The sequence below is a fragment of the Microcebus murinus genome, chromosome 3 (genome assembly GCF_040939455.1).
Source record: "Microcebus murinus isolate Inina chromosome 3, M.murinus_Inina_mat1.0, whole genome shotgun sequence".
Lineage (NCBI taxonomy): Eukaryota > Metazoa > Chordata > Mammalia > Primates > Cheirogaleidae > Microcebus > Microcebus murinus.
Window position 1 is genome coordinate 56,475,320 of NC_134106.1, and position 24,581 is coordinate 56,499,900.

Here is a 24,581-nt window from a genome sequence, read left to right on the forward strand (position 1 = left end):
AATATAGTAGTTAGGAATGGGTTAGTGCTTATGTTTGGCAGTTGTAATAGACATTTTTTAAAAACAAGCGAATTGAGAAACATTCTGCTCCCTCTTAACATCATTTATGATTAGCCCAAAGGCAAGGCATTGCTGTTCCCTGGTGGCAGTACAGCCTCATTGCAGGGAAGCTACTTAGAAGTGGAAAGGGTTTTGAGTGCCAGCCTCCCAAATCGTGTTCTCGGTTATTCAGAGACAATAAACCTACTCCATAAAATCCTCCTGTTAATCTTGCATATTCTTACATGAAGCATTTACAGGTAGCAAAACAAAAACAAAAGCAAAGCAAAAACAAATTCCCAACTTTTTCCAACACAATAGTTTGTGCTGACCAAGTGAATGTTACGATATTGTTGGAAAACAGTAGGTTACTTTTTAAGAGGAAGTTTCTTTCCTTCTTATGGCATTTATCCTCACACTGTATGGAGTGCAGGCTTTGTGCCAGGTACCTTGTGGTGCCCTGGGAACAGGTAAGGTGGTCTCAACTCTGATGTACACACACTTTTATAGCACCATGCTCTCCTACGACTGAGCTATATAACTGACTGATCGGGGAGGAGGAATAGAGCGAGGACAGGGACAAGAATGTTTTGACTGCCCACCTAGTACCTGGGCCTGTGCTAGCCTGTTGACTTGGCCAGAGCAATCCTGTTAAACGGTCAGGCTCAATCCATGAATAAGCATGCTAATTCTACATCCCCCGCGCCCTAGAATGTAGAGACCTGAGTGGAGCTGGCCTGAAGCAGAGGTCCACCTAGATAGCTGCTGCCCAAAGTAAGAATACAAATCAGGGTTGGGTGTGGTGGCTCACACCTGTAATTCTAGCACTCTGGGAGGGTGAGTCAGGAGGATTGCTTGAGCCCAGGAGTTTGAGTTTTCAGGGAGCTATGAAGATGCCACTGCACTCTAGCCAGGGTGACAGAGTGAGACTGTTTCCAAAAAAAAAAAAAAAAAAAAAAAAAGGAATGCAAGTCAGGGCAAGATTTTCAATGCCTTTATTAAGAAATATCAAAAATTGCTTACAGGTCCATACACAGTTTTACAAAGTTCAAGTGAAGAAGAACGTAGGGATGCCATCACTGTGCATCTTTGAACACTATGGGAGCTTGCCACAGGGGTAACCCTACAACTCTTATCACTTTAACAGTGGTCCATTGCATTGCTTTGTCCCCATTTCCACTGGGCCATTGCACAATACCTTAAGTTACTTGAAAGAGATTTAATATGTTATACTTTTTAAGCATTTGTCCTTTTAGTCTGTCATTATCCTTCCCTGAAGAAGCTGAGCTGTTTATAGGAAGCACAACATTTGAGTCCCATTCACTGCTGTTGGTACTACATTTTCACAAAGCCTGCTTTAAAAGCTGGCAAACATCGCAAGTTACATGTTACCATAATACACATGGGAGGACCCATACACATTGTTATTTTTAAATTGAACACTAAACAAAAAAAGGAGGAATCACTTAACTTGGAAATACAACACACAGTCCGTGGAACCCTCAAGAATAGGACAAGCCTACCAGTTCCACTGAGCTCCAGTCACAAGCGGTCAACAGACCGAGAACGGTTGGATGCAGGAACACCAGCACAGAATACAGAAAGGGGTATTTTCGGGGGTGGTACACCACGATCTTTTGTGTCAGGGATATTGGGTCAGAGGGGAATTACACTTTCAAAATAATCAGGGCTAGTAGGTCATCAGTACCACATGGGAAACAGCAACGGTGTGGCGAGCCTTGGTTATGGCTTGTGCCAGTTTATCTAAGAGTAGATTTCTGAGATTGTCCAGCAACGTGAGAAAGAGTCGTCTTCAGAGGAAGGACTCCTTGTTGACCCACATCAGACTGCGCGTCTCGTTGGGCTTGCATTCGTACTCAATGACAGAGAAGGGGCTTCCCCACTGGCAGTGATCTCGCTTGTGGTAATTGTAGAACTTGACTTGCCACACAGTCTCGAAGGTCCCAATGTCAGTGAACTGAGGGAAGAGAAACACGCCCAGTGAAAACCCCGTTCTGCCATGAGCAATAGACGAGAACTAATGTTAGCGACAGAGCCCCTGATAATCCAGTATAACCAGCCAAGACTCTCTTGGCCTGCAAAGGGTAGAAGTCTTTTCTTTAGTGCTCTACCGTCCTTTATTAAGGGAGATGTTTTCCTGGAAAGCTACCTGTAAACCATTCTTCTCCATAAAAATCTTATTCCCATTGGATGAGTGGTATTTGCATATTTGCTATCATACTGCTTTTAATGAAAACAACTCCCAAGTTTATCTTGGTTTTCAAGTTTAATTTTCTAAAACCACTCTTAGGATCTCAGAATTTTATAGCTTGCTCTAAAATGGTCCCTGCGACAAAAGGGGGACTGGGAAAGAGAAGGAATGATGTTTAATAGCTGTCTTTTCACTTCTACTTTGAAAGACACTGGTACAAAATAACATATGTACAACATATCTGTATTCAATATAATTTCCCTTCTGCCATTCGCTTCAATTCCAAGGAAAAATATTTCATTCAAAGTGATAACCAAAAATATTTTGCTGGAAGTATTCGACTGTTAAAGGCCCTACCTTAACTGTCAAATATTGAGTGTTTTTAAGTCATGAATCCATGCTCATGTCTCAGGCTTAGATAATACATTATCCAAAATCATATTTGAGTATCTGCTATGGACCTTGCATATATAAAAATTTGTATAAGGCATGATTCTTGCTCTGAAGAAGTTTGCAGTCTGTTTTCAGAAGGTAGGGCCTGAAAATCACTGCACAGAACTCTCCTGAGCTATAAGGATGATTCTTTCCTGTAGGCAAGGAGAAGGCACAGAATAACCTAGAGGCCACTGGGCAGATGCTCAAGTGGCCTGTGGGGTAGCCTGACCCTGCTACTGCCTTCTGGAGCTATTTAGAGGATCTGGTATTAAACAGCATGATGCCTGTCGTTATTTTCTCCTCTGACCCTCCCCTGTCATGGGAGGGGACAGGAACTGACTTGGCAGGATTCTTAGACTTGTTAGGAGCCAGAAGACGTGGAGGGGAGGGCAGTGGGCAGTAGGAGTCTTATGCTTCTTGCTGATACAGGAGCAGGGTGATCAGGTGCTTCCCAGATAGCTTTCCAAGACACTTGCAAAATTATATCCTGCACGATTGCCTCATCCTGCTTATTTGATCCCAAAACAAGATCTGGGCTTTCCTATGTGAAATTTTCTTGACTTGAAACAGTGGGTAATATACCTAGAGTCTACAAACCTCCTAGGTATGAAAATGAGGTATTTCTTTTTAGGGAGTCCTGGCTTAAAGACCTATACAAGCATTCAGTAGCTTTGTTCACAATAGCCCCAGATTGGAGTCACCCCAAAAGTTTACTCATTCACCTGGTGATAGACAAGTTTTGGTGTATTTATAAAATGGCATTTTGCTAAAAAATAAACAAGGACATGCTGATTCAGGCAACAACAGAGATGGATCTCAAAAACATGCTGAGCAAAAGAATCTAGACCCTAAAGAATACATATTGTATGATTTATATGAAACTCTATATTTATATAAAACTCTATATAGTGATAGAATATAATCTATACCAACAGGAAATATCTATGGTTATTTAGGGACTAGGGTGAGAAGAGGGCATTGATGCAAATGTGCAAGAGGGAACTTTTTCGGGTAATAGAAGCATTCTATATCTTGATTGGGGTGGTGGTTACATGGATGTATGCACATGTTGGTCAAAACTCATTAAACTATATGCTTAAAATGGGTGCATTGATTATGTGTAAATTATACTTTCAAGGTGATTAAGAAAAATAAAAATATCCCATTTTCAGTGAGCTATAGGAACAGGTATTCTAAACACTGCTAATGAGAATGGAACTATATAGCCTTTGGAAAGTATGATTTGCATTAAAGTTACAAGTATACTTGGGTCCAGAAATTCTACTTGTAATTTAACTTAAGAATATTCCAAAGTTTAGAGTAGTAAAAAATTGAACACTAAATGTTCATCTTTAAGACATGAATTAATTATGGGATATCATTATAATGGAATACTATGTAGTAATTCTAAATGTAAAATATTTAATACAATTTTTCTATTATTTTATATTGTTACATGAACTAAGCAGAGTACCATCAAGAATGTGTAGTATTAATCCAATTAAAAATATATTTGTTATTGTTGGAAACTCTAATGGAATACTATGTGCTCATTTGGATTTTTAAAATTTAATGATTACTTTTTATAATCAGAAAAATCATTAAATCAAAACTGTAAGTATTTATAGATATTACCAAATAGTCAATATCCTTAACATAAAAGATTATATGAATTAGTAAAAAATACTAAGAATATTTGGATAAAAAATGGGAACAGTTCATTAAAAAGAAAAAAATGGCTAATATTTGAAAAACATTCAAATGTAATGTTATTAGTAAAGAAATAGAAACCTTTACATAGATACTATTCATATATCAACTTAGTAAAAATTTCTAAATGCCAGAAGCAATCTAAGTGTCCCACATTAGGAAAATATAAAAATGGGGGCATATGATTAACTTACATTACCATTAAAAAGGAATTTAGGGTTGTTGATGTAAGAAAATGCTTAGAACAATGTGAAAGCAAAGAGATGAATCAGAATGGTTTATATACATTATGAGCTCAAATATGTAAAATAAGATGCATACAAAAAAGGAAATGAAAAATAATATCTAAGAAATTGAATTTTCCTATCTTTTTACTCAGATTGTTCTGTAATATTTTCATAATCAAAAATTTTTAAATGGTGAAATGAAATTATCAGCTCTCAAAAATTAATACATAAACCTCTAAGCCCAAAAGATTTATAAATTATATTATTTTTATATAAATTATAATATTTATATATTAATTTATAAAATCTCTTGGGCTTGAGGTTATATTATATTAATTTATAAAATATGATGAAATTTATTAATTTAAAAATTCTAATGAAAATATTATAGCTTTTTTCACAATAGGGCAGTGGTGGTAGAATAAACTTAATTCGCTAAGGCTTTTACAGAGGGTTTAGTATTATTTTTGATCAGCACAGAGCATTGCACATTTTAAGTACAACTGAATTTTAAAATCCAATTAAAATTTGAATTTTAAATTATAATATTTTATAATAAAATATTGTATATTTTAATATATACTTTCTAATATTTTACATTTTCCAAACACCAGCTAAACTTTTGAGGGAAGCAGCCTGAAACCATGCTAAATAAGAGAAATAATGCTGCAATGCTAAGATCTTTTCTGAATAAAAGCTGGATGTGAAAAAAAAAAGCCAACCAAGATGATTATAACCACAGGCAAGAAAAAACTTAAGGCTTATGTCTTCTGTCTGAATAAACTTAAAATTAAGAAAGTCTTAACCTAAGAGTTCTCAGTAACACAGGAGACCAAAATTAAAATCTGCTGACAGCCGCAGTCACAGCTAAAGATATGGGATGTTTAGGTGCTTGTGTTTCAGTTTTGGTTTCTCTTTTATTAATGCTGCATCCAAGCTCACATTGAAGTAAATGCAACTGCTGCTAACTATGCTTACATTTTCCTCCCCCCCATGCCTTAGTTGTTTACACTTCCCATTAGCCTTTTTCCAATTCTTTCTTTTGGAGTTCTATTTCCTGGGCCTCTTACTACCTAGCTCAGAAGTTCTCTTTTGGCTAAGAGCACATGGGGTCTCAAAAGCTGACATTCTTCTTAAAGAACAGAAGCAACTACACATGCTCTCCACTCCCTCCCAGCCTAGCTGTCCCTTTTAAGGAAAATCTACCCAAGCAGGCTCCTGGATGATGCGATTAATACACAAGTATAATTCTGTATATTTTCATAGCATTCTTATTTTACATGATACTTTCACAGACATCATTCCACCTTGCTTTTGCTATCCACATTTCATGGATGAAAAAGCTAAGATTCAAAAAGGTTAAGTGACTCCAAAACCAGCTAATGATAGGAACAGGACAAGAATCTAGGGTCTCCTAATTCCTGCTAGGAGCTATTATCACTGTACCAAATTCTTTCTATAAGGAAAAGGGCAAAGAGTTAGTGAACTATTTTTCTTTTTCTCCCTAAGTGAGAAGTTACATGAATTGTCATATGAAGAATGCTTTAGGACATTGTTATATCCCCCCCCCATTCATATGTTGAAGTCTAAATCCCCAATGTAATGGGTATTTAAATATGAGGCCATTAGGAAGTAATTAGGTCATGAGGGTAGAGTCCTCATGAATGGGATTAGTGCCCTTATAGGAAGAGAAACCGGAGAGATGATCTATCTGTTCTCTGCCATATGAAGATACAGCAAGAAAGTGGCTCTGAACCAAAGAGAGGGTCTCACAAAACACCTGATATGCTAGTGCCTTGAGTTTTAGACTTTCTAGTCTCTAGAAGTCTGAGAAATAAATGTTTACTATTTAAGTCACCCAATCTGTGGTAGTATATTATAGAAGCCCCAGCTGAAACAGACACTCTGCCTGGACATTTTATTTCCCATAGTGTTTTCCCATACAAATGGCAAGCCTAGATACACTTTTATTTTACAACTAACATTGAAGAGAATACATCCGATTCTGAGGAGACTCATTTGTTGTCCTTGATAACAAATGAGGAATCTGAAGACTTTGCTTTAAACAATTTCCATGGTCTTACAACCAATTGGCATAGAATCCCCAGAGTACTTCTACCCACTGTGCTACATACTTCTCCTAGAGACATGTGAAATCCATTGACTTGGGAGCACAGAACAATCTTATTATACTGATAGAAACTTGATGTTACTTTATGAGTAAACAAATTCAGTGTAAACAAGCATCTGTGACTTTTAGTGTAGTGTGACCCATCAATTCCCACTGGATTCCAAGCCTCTATATTCCTATACTGCTTGATTTTATTAGTAAATATGTTTTCCATTTCTCTTAGCTAAATAAATAGGACTAAAAGTTCTGGGTCTTATAAAGTATGTATCTTTATAAAAAACTGTAAAGCTTGTCCTAAGTGTACTGTTTTATATGCCCACCAGCAATATGAGAGTTTCAGTTGCTCAACATCCTTTCCAACACTTGCCATTGCCAGCCCTTTTAATTTTAGCCAGTCTAGTGACTATATAGGAGTAAGAAGAAGAAAGGAAATAAAGAAATCAATGAATTAGAAAATGAAGAACTATAAAGAAAAAAAATCAATGAAACTAAAATCTGTTTGTCTTAAATATCTTTAAAATTATAAATCCCTGACAAAATTGAGCAAGAAAAATGACCAGTATTAGAAATGAAAGAGGGAGCATCATTATAGACCCTATATGGACAAATACCTCCTTGAAAGACACAAAGTGTCAGTAGACCTCTATCTACTAAAGAAATTGAATTTGTAGATAAAAATCTTCCAGGCTCAAATGGCTTCATTGATAAATTCAGACATCTAAGGGAAAAATAAAATACCAATTCTACATACATTATTTCAGGCCACAGTGGGAACATTTCTCAATTCACTTTATGAAATCAACAATAACAAAACCTGATAAAAATGTTATATGAAAAATTATAGGAAGATTCCACATGGACATATATATATATATATATAATTTGCTTATAATTTCTATTTGCTTAAAATATTAGTATATCAAATCCATCAATATATAATAAAGATGATACATCAGGACCAAGAGGGAGTTTATCCTTGGAATTCACCGGTGGTTCAGTACTCAAAAATCTGCCATATTAACAGAAAAGAAAAAAACATATAATCATATCAACAGATGCAAAAAGAGCATCTTACAATGCAATATTGATTCTCAGCAAACTAGGAACAAAAGGAAAATTCTTCAACTTAAGGGGCATTGGCAAAAAAACCTATAGCTAACTTTATCCTTAATAGCAAGAAACAGAGTCCTTTCTCCCTTTGCATTCTGAAACAAGGCAAGAACATGTGCTCTTACCATCCCTATTCAGAATTATATTGCAGGTTGCAGCCAGTGCCTTAAAGCAACAGGGGAAAAAAAGGTAGAAGGGAGGGAGTAAAACTGTCTCTGTCCTCAGATGAACAACTGTGTCTACAGATAGTACTAAGCAATCTAACAAGAAGCTTCTAGAATAAGTGAATTTAGTAAAGTTACAGGATACATTATCAGTCTATAAAGTTCACTATGTTTCATAAAGAAATATACTAGCCCTGAACAATTGGTCTAATTTTCAATATTTAACCAATTTCATAGGTGACTATTGGCATTTCACTATTTGTATTCCTTACCAATAGTGAAATCAAACCATTTTTCTCATATTTACTGGCCATTTGTATTTTTGTAAATTGCCTATTGTTGTGTGCTCATTTTTTAAATTTCCCATGTCCAATGATCATCTCTTTCCTATTTATTTCTAAGAATTTTTTGTATATTAAGGTTATAGCTCTTACCAAATACTAGACCAGACAGCTGGCATGAGGACCGACCTTTCTATTTGGGAGTACGTGCAGTTTATACTTGGGAGCGTACTCGCCTCCACGCACACACTCAGCCTCATACACCTTCCTGCCCTATTCCTCCAAACTTCCACCAGTCTCCCACTGAAGAGGGCCAGCAAAAAGGATTATGATGATTCCAGCAGACAGAATCTATACCCGGATTCTCTCCTTGGAGGTACTGAATAGGGAATTACACCACTCTTTGAAGTGGGGGTTGAGAGGTATTAGAGGTGGGTATTGCTTTTGATAAGTGGGAGCTAATGCTTCCAGTACCAAGGCCTCTGGAATTACTTGAATAAAGAGATCACAGCTGTTAATCTAAGTCAGATGGCATTTGACTACTTCCTGACTTCAGTGGCCGCTCATTGTTTCAGTGGGCTCTAAAGGGCTGTGCAGTATTATTAAAGGTAGCAGCAGGGTCTGTATGGGCAGTGGCAAATCAAGGTAACACAGCTTGGGAGACCGAACATATTGCCAATAATTTTTCACCAATTGTCATTTGCATTTTAAGTTACCTTTTAATTAAAATTTAACTTATGGTGTTTGATAGAAATTTTACATCATGAGTAATAGAAGTTTTCAACTTTTACCTTTGAATTTCTTCCATTTTTTTACAAATTGAGATGGATTCTTTTCATTTAGAGTTTTCAAAAAGTTCACTTTTTCCATCTGAAATATATTATGGAGTGGGATATCAGGAAAGAACAATGATGATGTTTCCCCCAAATAGCCAATCAGCCTAGCATCATTTATTCAATGATTAAAACATTCTTCAAAAACTACTCTGAAATAACTTTAGAATCACAAGACTCGTAAGAATAGCATCTGTAATTAGAGTTGAAATTTTAGCTTGAAGCAGAACTGCAAATACTATGACTGTTAGAATTTTCATGAGGTCTTAGTAGGTCAGTGAGCTACCTTTAGGTTGTTCATCCTTCCACCTAACACATACTGAGCACTGGGTAAGTGTGGAGAAGTCTACCATAAATGAGACTGTTCTCTCTCTTCCACGTGCTCACAGGGCAGGACAGGAGACCTCCCCAACTTCCCTCTGGAGCTAATATGGGCTGGGAGACCAGAGCTTCAATGTCCTGAGGCTGCTGCTCCCTCCTGGACCTCTGATTTTAGCAGGATGGATTCGTACTTCTTTTGCTTAAGGTATAAACAGAAGACTAGCTCAATTTAGGAGGGCCTTGATTCAAAACTTCTTCCTAATTGGATCTATAAAATGAGAATTTCTAAATCCTTTGAAATGACTGAAGCAAAGGGCTTTGTTTTACTGGCTGAATGATTCAGACCTAGTCATTAAAAGGTATTATTACTTTATATAAGTCTTGTTTTCCTGTCCAGGCATCCACTACAAGGTTGGAAAGCCTTAAGTTACTAGATGACTTGAGATTATGTTGTAAGGAAATGCTGTGCAGTCTCTAAACTCACTCATAAACCCCCAGTCCCAGCAATAAAGCCCAGATTCTTAATATAAATTGTGACATCTAGAAGTAGGGGATGGATAGTTAATTGTTCCCAACAATGACTGCACAACTTTTAGGTTGAGCATTGGTCATCTAGTTGTATCTTACTTATAATAGGCTGATTACAAGGAAAATGATTGAAACGAAGGCTTTCTGATCAAGTCAGCAGCTATAGTGCTACATTCAAGGTTTCATTCTAGTGGTGAAGACTTTAACATGATCTATGACATTAAGTCACTAATATTTCAAGCGTATTAAAAATTATATACAGATACCACATTCTCACAGAAAACACTGAAACCTTGACACGTCCAGGTAAATCCAGTTAAGTAGCCAGTCCCTAGATTATTATTCCTAGTTTATAAGGGGAATGTCACTGTTGTGGATGCCTGAGGAAAAGTCAAGAATGTCAGAAAACTGGAAGTCAGGAAGATATCAGGATGCTATCTACTTGTGTAATTAACTGTATGAACCTAGGAATATCTTAACTCGGTGGGCTTGATTTTTCAATGCAGGGTGAATTCTACTATATGATCTCTAAGGATACTTTTAGCTCTACTGTGGTATACAGATTACATGTTTACCCATAAGGGTTTGATGCTAGTTGTTTTCTGCAGAAAGTCATATTCTCAAATACTGCCATTTAGTGTCACAACAAATATGACTGAAGGCTAGCAAGTCCTTGTGGGATTCCTTTTTGGTTAAAAGGTATTATTACTTTTAATAAGTAATAATTTTAAAGGCACAGAGGGGAGGGGCTGGGAATGCATCCCAGCATCTTGCAAGATTTGCATGATTAAAAAAGTGAAATAACAAGGTTCAGAAATTTGAGCAAATTTTTAAAGCAGAAGTAATCCCTACATTTTGATTCAGTTCATGTTCAGATTACCTTCTACATATGCATGTTTTATAGTTGCAGTTGTTTTTAATCTTAAAAGTTCAACAATTATAACTGTATGTTGTCCAACTACCTATTCATTGTTACAGTTTTAGTAGTGACATAGGACTCTATCATGATGTATTACAACAATTAGACTATTCCCCAGATATTAGATATGTCAGTTGTCCCCTACCATAAAAAACATTCTAATAATTAATTTTGTGCATATATATCTCTACTTCAACAAGAGTGAAATTATTTGCTCAAAATAAATGAATCTTTATGGCTAATCCCACATATAGTCATTTTTTTAAAAGCATTGTACATACCATTTTACAATGTTACCAGCAATAAAGAAGGCTTTGTTTAAAGATATCACTGAGAATTACTTTAAGAAGTAGATTTTTTGCTCACACCTGTAATCCTAGCACTCTGGGAGGCCAAGGTGGGAGGATTGCTCAAGGTCAGGAGTTTGAAACCAGCCTGAGCAAGAGCGAGACCCGTCTCTACTATAAATAGAAAGAAATTAATTGGCCAACTAATATATATAGAAAAAAGATTAGCCGGGCATGGTGGCACATGCCTGTAGTCCCAGCTACTTGGGAGGCTGAGGCAGCAGGATCGGTTGAGCCCAGGAGTTTGAGGTTGCTGTGATCTAGGCTGATGCCACAGCACTCACTCTAGCCTGGGCAACAAAGCGAAACTCTGTCTCAAAAAAAAAAAAAAAAAAAAAAAAAAAAAAAGAAGTAGATGTTCTAGTTTAGTTTTTCACTATTACTTGCAAGAATGAACATTTCTACATTTTAATTTCATTTCTTCTCCTGGAAAGTTTTCTTCCTGTTTTGTCAGTATTTCTGTTGAAGATTGGTATTTTAAAAAAATCAGGCTCAAAGATTTAAAAAGTGTCATGCTTTTCTATTGCTTTATTTTCCTTTATGATTTCTTCTATTGAAAAATCGAGTTATTTTCCCATAGTTAACAGTATTTTGATTTTCCCATAATTTTACTTAATTTAACTTTCTCATCTTATTCAACCTTGATTAATAGCATACTGTAAATTATACAAAGAATTTAAGATGGCATTTAGATTTTTATATAAAGCTAAAAATATGCAAATAAAAATAATCATGAAAAATAAGCATATTAAACATAATGCATTGTTTGAGCTTAGATTTGGTTCTGGGCTTTCTGGTTTCCAATGCAAAAAAAGACTGCCAGTTATCAGTGATTTAAAATATTTTTACAGAACTTTTTCTTCACAATATAAGTCAGCACTGTAATATATAACTAGATGAAGAGAGATGCTTGCTTCCTCCCTGTCCCTTTCAACAAGCCCTAATGTAGTACCTCAGGGGAAGACTTCAGAAAACAGTTTGAAAAATGAGTTAAATCATTTTCCTCATTAGAGAGGAGAGAAATATTAATTTCTTGGAGAAAAAAAATCCAAAAAGTTTTCCTAGTTCTAAATTCTTAAAAAAAAACAAAACTCCACATAGAACATTAAAGGGCATTTAGCTGTGAGCAAACTTTCATAAATGCTTGAAAGCCTAATGTCAAAATACAATTCAGTGAAAGTTGGTCTAGACTTAAGGGTATTGTTTTTGATGGCTTAACTGATCTATCAATAGTGTTCAATACTCCTAGAGGTCTGAAAATACATTTTTAAATGTATGATCCATTTCTGTAGAAATGGATGTTTTCCTCAGAAAAATATAACATTGACTCAATAAGACCCCCAAAAGGCAAAAGTCATGTACTAAATTAAAAGTTATAGACAGCCTTTCCAGATATCTTTATTTTTGGTCTGACTCATGGGGAAATTCTGTCAGACTTTCAAATAACAGCTAAGTGCTATGCTGTGCAAATTGTTTTAGACTATAAACTATAAAAAAAAGTTTCTAATTTGTTTTGGAATGCTATTAACCTTAACATGAAAACTTAAGACTGCATTCTAATTTTTCTTTGCCTATCTCCCCTTCCAATCTACACATGCCAATTTTTTTTTTTTTTTTTTTTTTTTTGAGACAGTGTCTCACTTTGTTGCCCAGGCTAGAGTGAGTGCCATGGCGTCAGCCTAGCTCACAGCAACCTCACACTCCTGGGCTCCAGCGATCCTTCTGCCTCAGCCTCCCGAGTAGCTGGGACTACAGGCATGCGCCACCATGCCCGGCTAATTTTTTATATACATATCAGTTGGCCAATTAATTTCTTTCTATTTATAGTAGAGACGGGGTCTCGCTCTTGCTCAGGCTGGTTTTGAACTCCTGACCTTGAGCAATCCGCCCACCTCGGCCTCCCAGAGAGCTAGGATTACAGGCGTGAGCCACCGCGCCCGGCCACATGCCAATTTTTTTTTTTTTTTTTTTTGAGACAGAGTCTCACTTTGTTGCCCAGGCTAGAGTGAGTGCCGTGGCGTCAGCCTGGCTCACAGCAACCTCAATCTCCGGGGCTCAGCGATCCTACTGCCTCAGCCTCCCGAGTAGCTGGGACTACAGGCATGCGCCACCATGCCCGGCTAATTTTTTGTATATATATATTTTAGTTGGCCAATTAATTTATTTCTATTTTTGGTAGAGACGGGGTCTCGCTCAGGCTGGTTTCGAACTCCTGACCTTGAGCAATCCGCCCGCCTCGGCCTCCCAAAGTGCTAGGATTACAGGCGTGAGCCACCACGCCCGGCCCACATGCCAATTTTAACATGCTAATCTTATCACACTAAAACTCCTACATTGAAAGGTTTTTAAAAAGGGGAGTAATCGTGAAATGGATTTGTTGGGCGAACCTTACACAATTAATTATGCAATCTGGCAAAATGTAAACTAAAACTATTTGAGGGCTTGAGAAAGTGACTCCTAAAAGTAGGACAGAAGCCAGAGGAGACTCACCCTTGAAAGACTTCAACTGCAACAGTTACAAATTTCGTTTGTGGTTTTCTTGCCCAAGGGCACTCCTCAATCCCTTGAATGTCTGTCAGGAGAAAGTGGGAGCCCTACCTGCTGAAAGTGGCAGAAGACAACAACAGAACTGGCAGAGAAGCTGGAAATTGAGGCAGGAAACACTAGGAAAAAGAGCTGCAGAAAGGATGGAACCCCAAATCTGGCCATAACTCCTATTGTAATCCCTAGCCAACTGCATGTACAGGGTAGTGGGAGGGGGACACACTAGGAGACTCATTGAAAAAGCAGACAAGCCAGCACAATCTTGGAAAGATAAAGTTGTGCTGAATGAGATTTATAAGTTCATTTTTATTTGAGTGCATTCCCAAATCTAAGAAGTTGGAGTCTTACTGGCATCAGGTGTCAAAGTAAGAGTTTAACACTGGCAGAGCAGCTGGAAATTTAGGGGAACCTAAGGGTGGGTGGGATCTAAAAAGCTCACTATAAACTCTGATTTCTTGGCTGACTGCTAAACTCCATGGGCACAAAAAAGGACTAGGCTAAACAAGCCAAGCAATTAAAAGCTAAAAAAGACTGAGCAGAGATATTAGCTGCTACACACTGCTAGGAAGACACTGAAGTTTGAGTATAGGAATGTTTACTGCCTGCTAGAATGTAAAAAAAAATAATAATAATACTCAGAAGAATAAAATAGCAACCAGAGTCAATAATATATTACCCACAATGTTAAGTTTCTAGGCAAAAATTACTAGACATGTACTGAAATAGGAAAGTGTGACCCACATTCAGGAAAAAAGTCTATAGTAATTTACTCTAAATAGAGCCAGGTGTTTATTTATCAAACATTTCAAACCAGCAATTATAAATATGCTCAAAGAAATAAAGTCTCAAGAAACAAACATAAGGAATCTTGAGAAATTGAAATTATAAAAGATACAATGAGAATGCTAGAGCTGGAAAATATACTAGAGAAATACTTAGAAGACCAATATAAGACTGGAAATAGCAGAAGAAACAATCAAATGTAACCTTAAGGATACAGAAGAAACAATATGTAACCTTAAGGAACCAAATGTAACCTTAATGATACAGAAGAAACAATCAAATGCAACCTTAAGGATACATCAATAGAAATGATCTAATCTGAAGATTCATTTAAAAAATTTAAGAAAATTGAACAGGGCCTTAAAGACTTGTGGGATAATATGAAGCTTTCAACATATGTTTACTTGAAGTCCTACAAAGAAAGTAGGTAATGGAGTAGGAAAAAAAGTATTTGACAAAACAGTTGATAAAGCTCTAAATTTCGTGAAAACATTAACCTATGGATTGAAGAATTCAATGATCCCAAGAAAAAAGATACAAAGAAAAAAACATACTTAGGTATATCACAGTCAAATTGCTGAAAACCAGAACTCCACAATAGACAAAAGGATCATTTTATGTAAATGTATTAAGCCTTAATTAAAATATTTCAAAGGAAACAAAGGAAGGAAGTATAGGACCATAAAATGAAATTTAAAAATGGAGAGTAAAGCATGTGAAAACAAAGCTAGGATTTTGAAAAGGCCAATATAACTAAAATCACTAGCTAGACTGATCAGGAAAGAAAAAGGAAAAATATTGAATATTAAGAATGAAAGAATAGACATTATTAGAGATCCTAAGACATTAAACGATGGTGGAGGATTATTGTGAATTCTTTATGCTAATAAATTTGACAACTTAATTGAAATGAATGACTTCAAAGACAAATTATAAAACTAACTCAAGAAATAAACCCAAATAGCCCAATATCAATTAAAGAAATTGAATTTATAATTAAAAACCTTCAAATAAAGTAAAATGCCTTCATGAATTCTACCTGACACTAGGAATAATATCAGTTTTATAAAAACTCTTTCAGAAAATAGAAGAGTGAATACTTTCCAAATCATTTTATGCAGCTAGCATTACCCTGACACCAAAACTAGACAGAGAGATAAGAAAAAAAACATACAAAAATATCCCCCAGAAAGATATAAAATTCTCAACAAAATATCAATGAATCAAATCCAGCTATACATACAGAGAATATACCATAACAAAGTGGTATTTTACCTGGGAATTCATGGTTATTTTAATATTGAAAAAGCAATGTAATCTACTATAAAAAGAATAAAGAAAAAAATACCTTATGACCATTTCAAAAGATATAGAAAAAGTATTTGAAAACATTTTACAATACATTCATGATAAAAGCCTCCATAAACTAGGAATAGAAGGGAATTTCCTTAACCTAATAACAGTATTTAGAATAAAAAATGATACAGCTAATATACTTGTTGCTGAAAAACTGAATGCTTTCTCCTAAGATTGAGGAACAAGAATGTCTACTCTCACCATTCTGTTTAGCAGCATATTGAAGGTCTTAGTCATGAAAATTAGGCCATAAATAAAAGGAATACAGATTGGAAAGAAAGCAGAAAAACTGTTTTTATTTACAGATGACAAGATGATGTAAGTAGAAAATCCTAGAGCTTCTACAAAAGAAAGCTATTAGGATTAATAAGTGAGATTAGCAGAGTCTCAGGATTCAAGATCAATGTACAAAAATCACTTTTATTTCCACATACCAGCAATAAAAACAATTCCATTTATAGTAGCATTCAAAAACATGTAGTAATAGGTTTAACAAAATATGTATAAAATCTATAGAGGGAACATTGTAATATACTACAGAGAAAATTCAAGAAGACCTAAATAGAGACATAGCATATTCATGGATTAGAAAACTCAATATTAAGATGTTAAATCTCTCCAAATTGATCCATGGATTTAATGCAAACCCAGTATCCCAATTTTTGGAGAAATCTGACAGGCTTATTCTAATATATATATCCCATGTATATGATATATGTGAAGGACCTAGAATAGCCAAAATAACTGTGGATAAGCAAAGATGGAAGATTTATGCTACCTGATTTAAGGACTACAATACAGATAATGAAATAAAATTGTTTTGGCGCTTCTAGGTTGTTTGCATTTTTAAATTAAGAAGATTCACATAGATTGTGTAAAGCAACTAGAATTCTCATACATTGATGTTGGAAATATGAAATAGTACAAAAATCTGAACATTTTTTATATAGATATACACTTACCATGTGACTTAGCAATTTTCCTCTCAAGTATTTACTCAAGAGAAATGAAAACATGTACTCACACTGAGACTCATACTCAAATGTTCATAGCAGCATAATACCAAAAGCTTAAAACAACCCAGATGTCCATTTATTGGTAAAGGGGTAAATTGGTCTATATCCATATAATTTATTGTACTACCTAGCAATAAAAGTACTGATACATACAACATAGATGAATCTCAAGAACATTATACCAAGCAAAAGAAGTCAGACACAACAGCATAATTCTATTTACAAGACCTTGTCACATAGTTAAAACTAATATTGAGACAGCAAGCTCAGGGTGGGGTAGGGTTGGGAAGATTAACTGCAAATGGGAATGGGGGAATTTTCAGGGTAATAGAAGTGTTCTGTATCTTTACTTCTGTATCTTTGGTGATTATATAGTAGCATGCATTTGCCAAAACCTATGTAATGGTACACTTAAAGTTGGTGCATTTTATTGTGTATAAATTGTATCTCAAAATTGATTTGAAAATCTTTAATGAATTCCTATAGTCATTAGGATAAAGCCAATAAAGATGATGACCCTATGCTATCTAATCCCTACTTACCCCTCCAGTTTTATCTTGAGCCAGTCTCTGCCTCACTCTCCACTCCAGCCATGCTGGGCTTCTCTCACCCATTAGAGTATCATATGCTCTCTCTCAGCTCTCCACTTTTGCAACTCCTCTTCCCTCAAGAGCTCCCTCTTCCCTCAGCTCTTATTCATCCTTAATTAATTTCTTTCTCAAGAAAGCCACCCCCAAAATCGTGGATTAGGATAAGAGCCCCACTATATGTTCCAAGGGCACTACTACTTTTTCACTCACTTTTTTATAATAACAAGTATTTACCTTATTGACAAACATGTATAAGGTAGGTTTTTCTCCCTCTAGAAGTTTCATGAAGACAGGGGTATCTACTTTGTTTATCACGCTTCCCCCAGCTGCCTGATATACAGGAACTCCTCAAATAATTGCTCATAAGGCAAGCAAATAAAAAATAAAACATAAGGCAAGCAAATAAAAAATAAAAATCTAAAAATCCTAAATAAAATCTTAGCATACCAAATTTAGCAATATATTATTAAATAAAACTAACACATCATGTTTAAGTATGGCTTATTTTAGGAAATAAAGGATAGCTTAGTATTTGAATGTGTATTACTTTATATAATTCATCACAATAATGTCAAAAAAGATAAATTATCTCCATAGACAGGAAAAGGAGTTAGATGAAATTCAATAGATCTTCCAATTTAAAAAATACCTTAGTGAACTAGAACAGGTTTGCTTTAACATAAGTTTCTGAAACTAACATTGTACCTAACACTGAAGTCCTGGGGACAAGGATATTTCCTGCTACTACTAGTCGTCAACATTATTCTAGAAACATTATACAATGCAATAAGGCCAGGGGGGAAAAAAACCCAGAAAAATGACAGTTATAAACAGATTATGACCATCTATCTCAAAAACCCAAGATAATTAACTAAAATATTTTAGTAAGCAAGTTTAATAAGATGGGAAGTTATAAAATATATGAATACATATATTAATAAAAACAATGCATTTAAAACAATGCAATATTGGTATAAGAGTAGACAAATCAACAGGATTAGAGAGGTATACAAAGAGACAATTTTTGTCATATAAGTAATTACCATGAAACTGACCATTGGAGAAGTATGCATTATTTATATAATTGTATTAGGACATTATGGACAAATACATTCCAATATAAAAGTATGAACTAAAAAATTTAAATCAATAATTCATTGGAAATTTAACAAATGGGACCATGAGAGTTCAGATGAAAATGCACAAATGCAGCTGTGTGTATATGCATGCATAATCAATCTTGGAGTCAAGGTAGATTTTCCAAGCTGGATCTTAACTGCAAAAGCCATTAAGGAAAAGGCTTATATGTTGAACTATATGAAACTTTAAAATTTATCTTTTAAGAAAAGTTAAAAAGCAAATGATAAATGATGAATACATCCAAGATATGATAAAAGAGATGACTATTTTTTATATAGGCTTCTTAAAAATCACTGAGATACAGTTAAGTATAAAAATGGGTAAAACCTATGAACATGCAATCCACAAAGGAAATACAAATAGTAAATAAACATGTCAATATTTCAAATTAACAGAAACCAAAGAAATAAAAATTAAAATATTCTGCCTATCAGATTAAAAATATTTAAAAATGATTAATTATACCTAGTGCAGAGAGAGATGGATACTTAAATACAGATGGTAGGAGTGTAAATTGCCTAGCTTTTCTGGAGGTCAGTTAGGCAGTCTCATAAAGTGCCTTAACATGCAAATTTTTTCTAGGAGTCAAGAAAACATTAGACAATTGTGCAGAAGTGAGTGATTTTTAATGTAGTTTATAATACTGAAAAATAGAAATAATCAGCAATAGGTGACTGAAGATAATTTGATACAATGAGATCATAGCGGACCCATACAGACTTTAAAATGATGTTCCATGTATACATCTTTGAATGTATATTTGATATTGAAAGATATACATAAGTAGAAAATATATAGAATGATACCCAATAAGTACGTATGTATTCTAAGACATAGTAGAAATGATTTTCTACGAATATTCATCAAAATGTTAACAGCTGTCTCTTACAGGAATTACTTATTTCCCCCATTTTGTATTTTTCTCTGTTGAAGATTCTTTGGTGGAAAATAGAACTTTTTCCAAAAATAATTCAAACATAAGATGCAAAGGCATGGGCTGCTAGATTATTTCCTTGTGTTACTGTTGTGGTTGTTTTAAGTATATTGGGCACTGTTAAAACAGATTCTGAAGAACTATATGGATTAGCTCTTAGACCTGTGCTTCTCAAAGTGCATTCTACAAACCATCCCCATCTGGATCCTCTATGCTTGTTAAGAGTTTCTTTGGCTTCACCCTAGCTCTACTGAACTAAAATCACTGGAGGTGGAGCTTGAGTCTGGTGTTTTAAACAAACCACCAAGGAGATTTTTATGCACACTGATATCTGAGAACCACTGCGATATTCCCTATAAAGCTAGGGGGCAGACAATTCAAGGCTGTTCTTGCAGAGGGAAAAAACTATCCAACTTTTACAGCAGCAGTTTGGGTGAGCCTTCCGTTTCCTGTGTTTTAGCAAGCTTACTTCATCACCTATCATGTTTGCACATATATTTAAATCTGTATCTTGATTATCCTTTCTACCAATTTTTCCTTTTAACTTAGGGGCCAATATGACCTGGTTATATCATTGTTTTACTAGATGTTAAGAGGTTTATCAATTTCCATGGCAGTCACTTTTTGGGTTCCTTCCTTTAGAGTAGATTTAAGTAGCAAAATGTCATTCAAATCAGCTTTCTCACAACCAAAAGATTGTGGCTACTTGGAATCAGAAACTTTTCAGGGCCAATTATCTAAACCAGTCCTGATATAGAATATAACAGGGGAAATGGTGATATAGGTACTACCTCTCCCAAGCTATCTACTTCTACTTATATGGTGGCATTTATAGGGTCAGGCTGCCATACAAAAGATAATTACATAGTTCTCTCTCCAGCAGATCCTTGAAGGAGACTCACAACCCAATTTCCACAGTACTTGGCTTTGAATACACCTTTTCTTTAAAAAGACAGTGATCTCCATGGTTTCCCTTTGCCCTGGTACCACACCTCCAAAACCCCAAATGGGCCTTACCGGCATGGTGATCTGGATGGGTTGCCGTTCTCCACTCTTGGTTGGGACCACACCTTCTGTGTCATATGTGCCCGTATAAACAATTCTGTCCCCATCAGGCTCTTTAGACTTCAGCTCCAGCGGGACTAGCACACCACCAATGGAAATGTTCCTGCAATGAACTTGAGTTGACCACATATGGTAGGAATTAGCCTAGGCAACCTGTCTTGGTCTGGAGCAAAACCCCAGGCAGGAAACCTACAGGGTTTGGCTAAAGGGGACATTGTGATATGGTAGAAAGTTCAGGAGGTAGTGGCTTTCCTCTTTAGTTACTCATTAAAATAATCTGTGGAGCCATTAAAAACCTACCTATACCCAGCCCCATCCCCAACCCCAGAGATTAAGATTCAATTGGTCTGGGATGTAGTCTGGGCACTGATAAATTTATTTTAAGTTTATCTAGGTGATCTTCATGTGCAGGTAAGATCAAGAATCACTGAACCAGTTCTCTAATGACTTGTTCTGTTCCAACAATCAGGGGTCTTGTGATTTGGGGTACTTCACACCTGCCACACCACCAGAAATCCTTACTGGCATCATTCCTTTGCGTTAGGATAATGGATCTCAAAGTGAAGTCCCTGGACTAGCAGTATCAGCATCACCTGTGGACCTATTAAAAGGAAATTCTTAAGCCCACAGTAAACTTAATTCTTAATGCCCACAGCATTATTGTGGGTGGGGGTGGGAAGTGGGCTTTGAATCCAGCAGGCAGCTTTTATAGCTTAAGTTAGTACAATAAACTTGGATTCACCTTCCAGGTGCAAGGATGTAGGACCAAACCTGGATGGTTTCTGGTCCTCCTGGTCCACCTATTTGTCAGCATCTCTCACTGCTGTACGCAGCCACAGTAGGGTGTATTGGGTGGGCCCCAGTCATCTGTGTTTTCACAGGGTCTCCAGATGATTCTGATGTATACTCAGGTTTGAGAACTACTGGGTTAGAGCACTGAAAAATCCTTGATGAAATTAAAGTGTAATTAGAAAAAAACAATTCTGTTATTAACAAATTAATTTGTGGATTAGTTTGGAACTAGAGAACTACTTTGAAGAAAATGGAGTATATAACACACAACCTTTCCTGCAACCAATCCTCCAACCAGTCTAGGAATAGGTTGCCAGGAAAGGGGGGAAAGGAAAAGCCTGCGTTATATCCAGGTGCACACCCCACCATAGCTGCGTACAGCTGTGAGAGATGCTGACAAATAGGTGGACCAGGAGGACCAGAAACCATCCAGGCTTGGTCCTAGGTCCTTGCGCCTGAAAGGCAAATCGAAGTTTATTGTACTAACTTAAAAGCTATAAAAGCTGCCTGTTGAATTCAAAGCCCACTCCCCGGCCCCACCCCACAATAATGCCCAGCATATGGTATATACGATAAATGTTGGTTTATTTTCTCTTTCCAGACTAGACTTCACACAATGCTTAGGTGGAAGTTGAGAGGTCAAGGCCCCCACACAGACTTTCCCGCCAGAGGTCTACTGCATACATCATCCTGTTGGAGCTGGGAAGAAATAATTCCTGCCACGAATAAACCAAAAAACATCCTCTTGCTGTGAGGATGTTGCTAATCCCAGGCAGCATCACCAGGCTGAACAGAAAACTCGGGAGAGAACGAAAAGCATAAGCATGGAAAACCGTGAAACTAGGCCTGACCATAGGCGGCCACCCTGGGCTTGTGCCTGGTCCTCCAGATCTGGGGACCCTGGCCTCGGAGGGGCGGGGAGCATCCCTCAGGGAGCCCCAATAGCCACCCCTCTCCCGCCTTGACTCCTCATTCCTCAGCCTTTCTCCCCTCTTTCTTCAGCCTGGAAGGCAGAGCGGGCTGCACGCCAGGACCGAGCAGAGGAGGGCAGGGATTGCGGTGGTGAACCCTGCGAGCTTCTCCTCTCTGCCCCACCCGGCCGCCCGCGGTTCCCCGCCCGTGGCTGGACAGAAGGGATGAAAAATTTATAAGAAACAAACATAAACCCTGGCTTCTAGTCGATGATTTAAACGAAGCTACTGAAGTCATCCCGAGGGGTGAAGGGAAGCGAGGACAGAGGAATACAAGCGTAAGGCAGAGGAAGGGGCGAAGGCGAACAGGGAGCAGACCTCTTCTCCCCACCCCTGGGCCCGCTGGGCGAGGCCAGAGGCCCCGGGGAGGCGCTGGCGTCCCGGGGTCCCCTGTCCTCCGCCCGCACCCCTCGCGGCACCTGCAGCCGCGGCGCACCCCGCACTCACTCGACCTGCAGCGTGGTGGGCTTAATCTTCACCTCCACCTTGTAGGAGGAGCCGGTGAGCAGCTTGATGGTGCGGTTCTGGCCGAATCGCTGCCCGTCCACCTTGTAGAAGACCGGGCCGTCATTGGGCTGGATGCGCAGCGCGATGGAGAGGCGCACGAGGCCCGGCAGGTCCCCCATGGCTGGGCGAGGGGCTGGCGCGGCGGCTCCGGGGGCCGGGGGACGGCGCGGGCTGCGACCGAGTGGTTGGAGCGCGGGGGGCGGAGAAGACGACGCGCGAGGAGGGAGAGGGAGGCGGCGGAGGGGAGGCTGCCGCTAGGAACCCGCGCGGTCCCCGCCGTCCGCCTGGGCTTCGGAGCAGCAGCTGCAGAGGCTGTGGCCCCCCGCCCCAGTCGGCGAGGACGCGGGCCCGAGAGACAGCCTCCGGGCCGAGAGCTTCCCCATCCCCCGCTCCGCTGCTGCGCCCTCCGCGCACCCGAGGGCTCGCTCCGGCCCGCAGGCCACCTAGCAGCTCGGCGCGCCTGGGGGCGAGGGAGTTAATCCTGTTTACGCACCACAATCCCCTTCAGCTAGGGAAGCGGACATTTAGGCTCCTCCTAGAACGGCACGGGGTGGGAGGAGGAGAGGCACGGGAGGCTCTGGGGTTAAGCGACTCCTACCCCCGCGAGTGAGATCCCCGGAATCGGGGTACCGCAAGGCCGCTAAGGGGATGTGGACACTGTTGCTTGCGGATCCGGCCCCAGCCAGGCAGGAGGAGACTGAGAGGGGAAAGGAAACAGGAAACCGCTAGCTAGAGATTGAGATTTCAGGAAATTCGAGTCTTCCTAAAGCTTAGGGGAAATGGCCGAGGCAAGGCGCAATTCCATCTAATGTGCACTGCCGGCCACACTGGATTAGGAACGTACGGAAGCAAGAGAAAAGAAAAGAAGCATATTCGAGCAGCTACACCTTCTTGTGGGTGTGCGTTTCCATTAAACACATCCTTGTCTCAAAAATGACGGGGTGTAACGAGTCACGCGTATGTACACAAATCTTGAAGGATGAGCTATTAACCCTGTAAAAGGCACCTGGCATGTGCCTAAAGCACACTTGTGACAATGGCAGAGGAGGGATGATGGGTCAAAGGATTACTGGCAGGGCGCCCAATGCGACACCGCAGAGTTTGGATTTGCATATTGAGCGAGATTAGACAGTCTTCCCTGGTGGCAGAGGTCGGATGACAGCGGGTGATTTTTGGAAGCTCGGGGACACCAAGGGTAGTAGAGCTGTCCTGGGAATGTCTTCAGAGAACAGAGAGTGAGCACCTGCTTCAGCACCACCTAGGTGGATAGTACCAGAATCATCCAGCACACCTGGGGAATGGCGAAGTGAATGGGTTAGTGAGAACAAATGAGTAGGGATGGGTTTGGCAGTTTTTGTTCACCCAGGTGAGACTGCTTTTCTTTAGAAATAAAAAGCTATGTATATGATATGTATGTAATATGGGTGTTTATTGTAACATTGGTTGCAAAAATCGAAACCTAAATGTAATGTCAACCAATAAAGAAATGGATAATTAAATTCTCACATACCTGTACTATATATACTGTTACACAACTATTAAAATAATAATTGTATGTTGCCTTGGCAAACACATATGCTAAAGCTGTTAATGCTAAAAGTGGGGTGGCTGGGAAACTATGGAAGC

General features: G+C 38.1%; 2 protein-coding genes across 2 annotated transcripts in view; one reads left to right on the forward strand and one right to left on the reverse strand.

The window, feature by feature from the left end:
• The window catches only part of PLEK (pleckstrin), a 224,262-nt gene that overhangs the window by 133,170 nt on the left and 66,511 nt on the right, over nt 1–24,581 (forward strand). The gene's annotated exons all lie outside the window — the stretch shown is intronic.
• CNRIP1 (cannabinoid receptor interacting protein 1) lies at nt 1,019–23,692 on the reverse strand. The gene is made up of 3 exons (XM_012750180.3): nt 22,896–23,692; nt 20,638–20,788; nt 1,019–2,017 (listed from the first exon to the last, which is right to left on the reverse strand). The coding sequence occupies exons 1-3, from the start codon at nt 23,072–23,074 to the stop codon at nt 1,853–1,855; spliced, it is 495 nt and encodes a 164-aa protein (XP_012605634.1). The 5' UTR covers nt 23,075–23,692; the 3' UTR covers nt 1,019–1,852.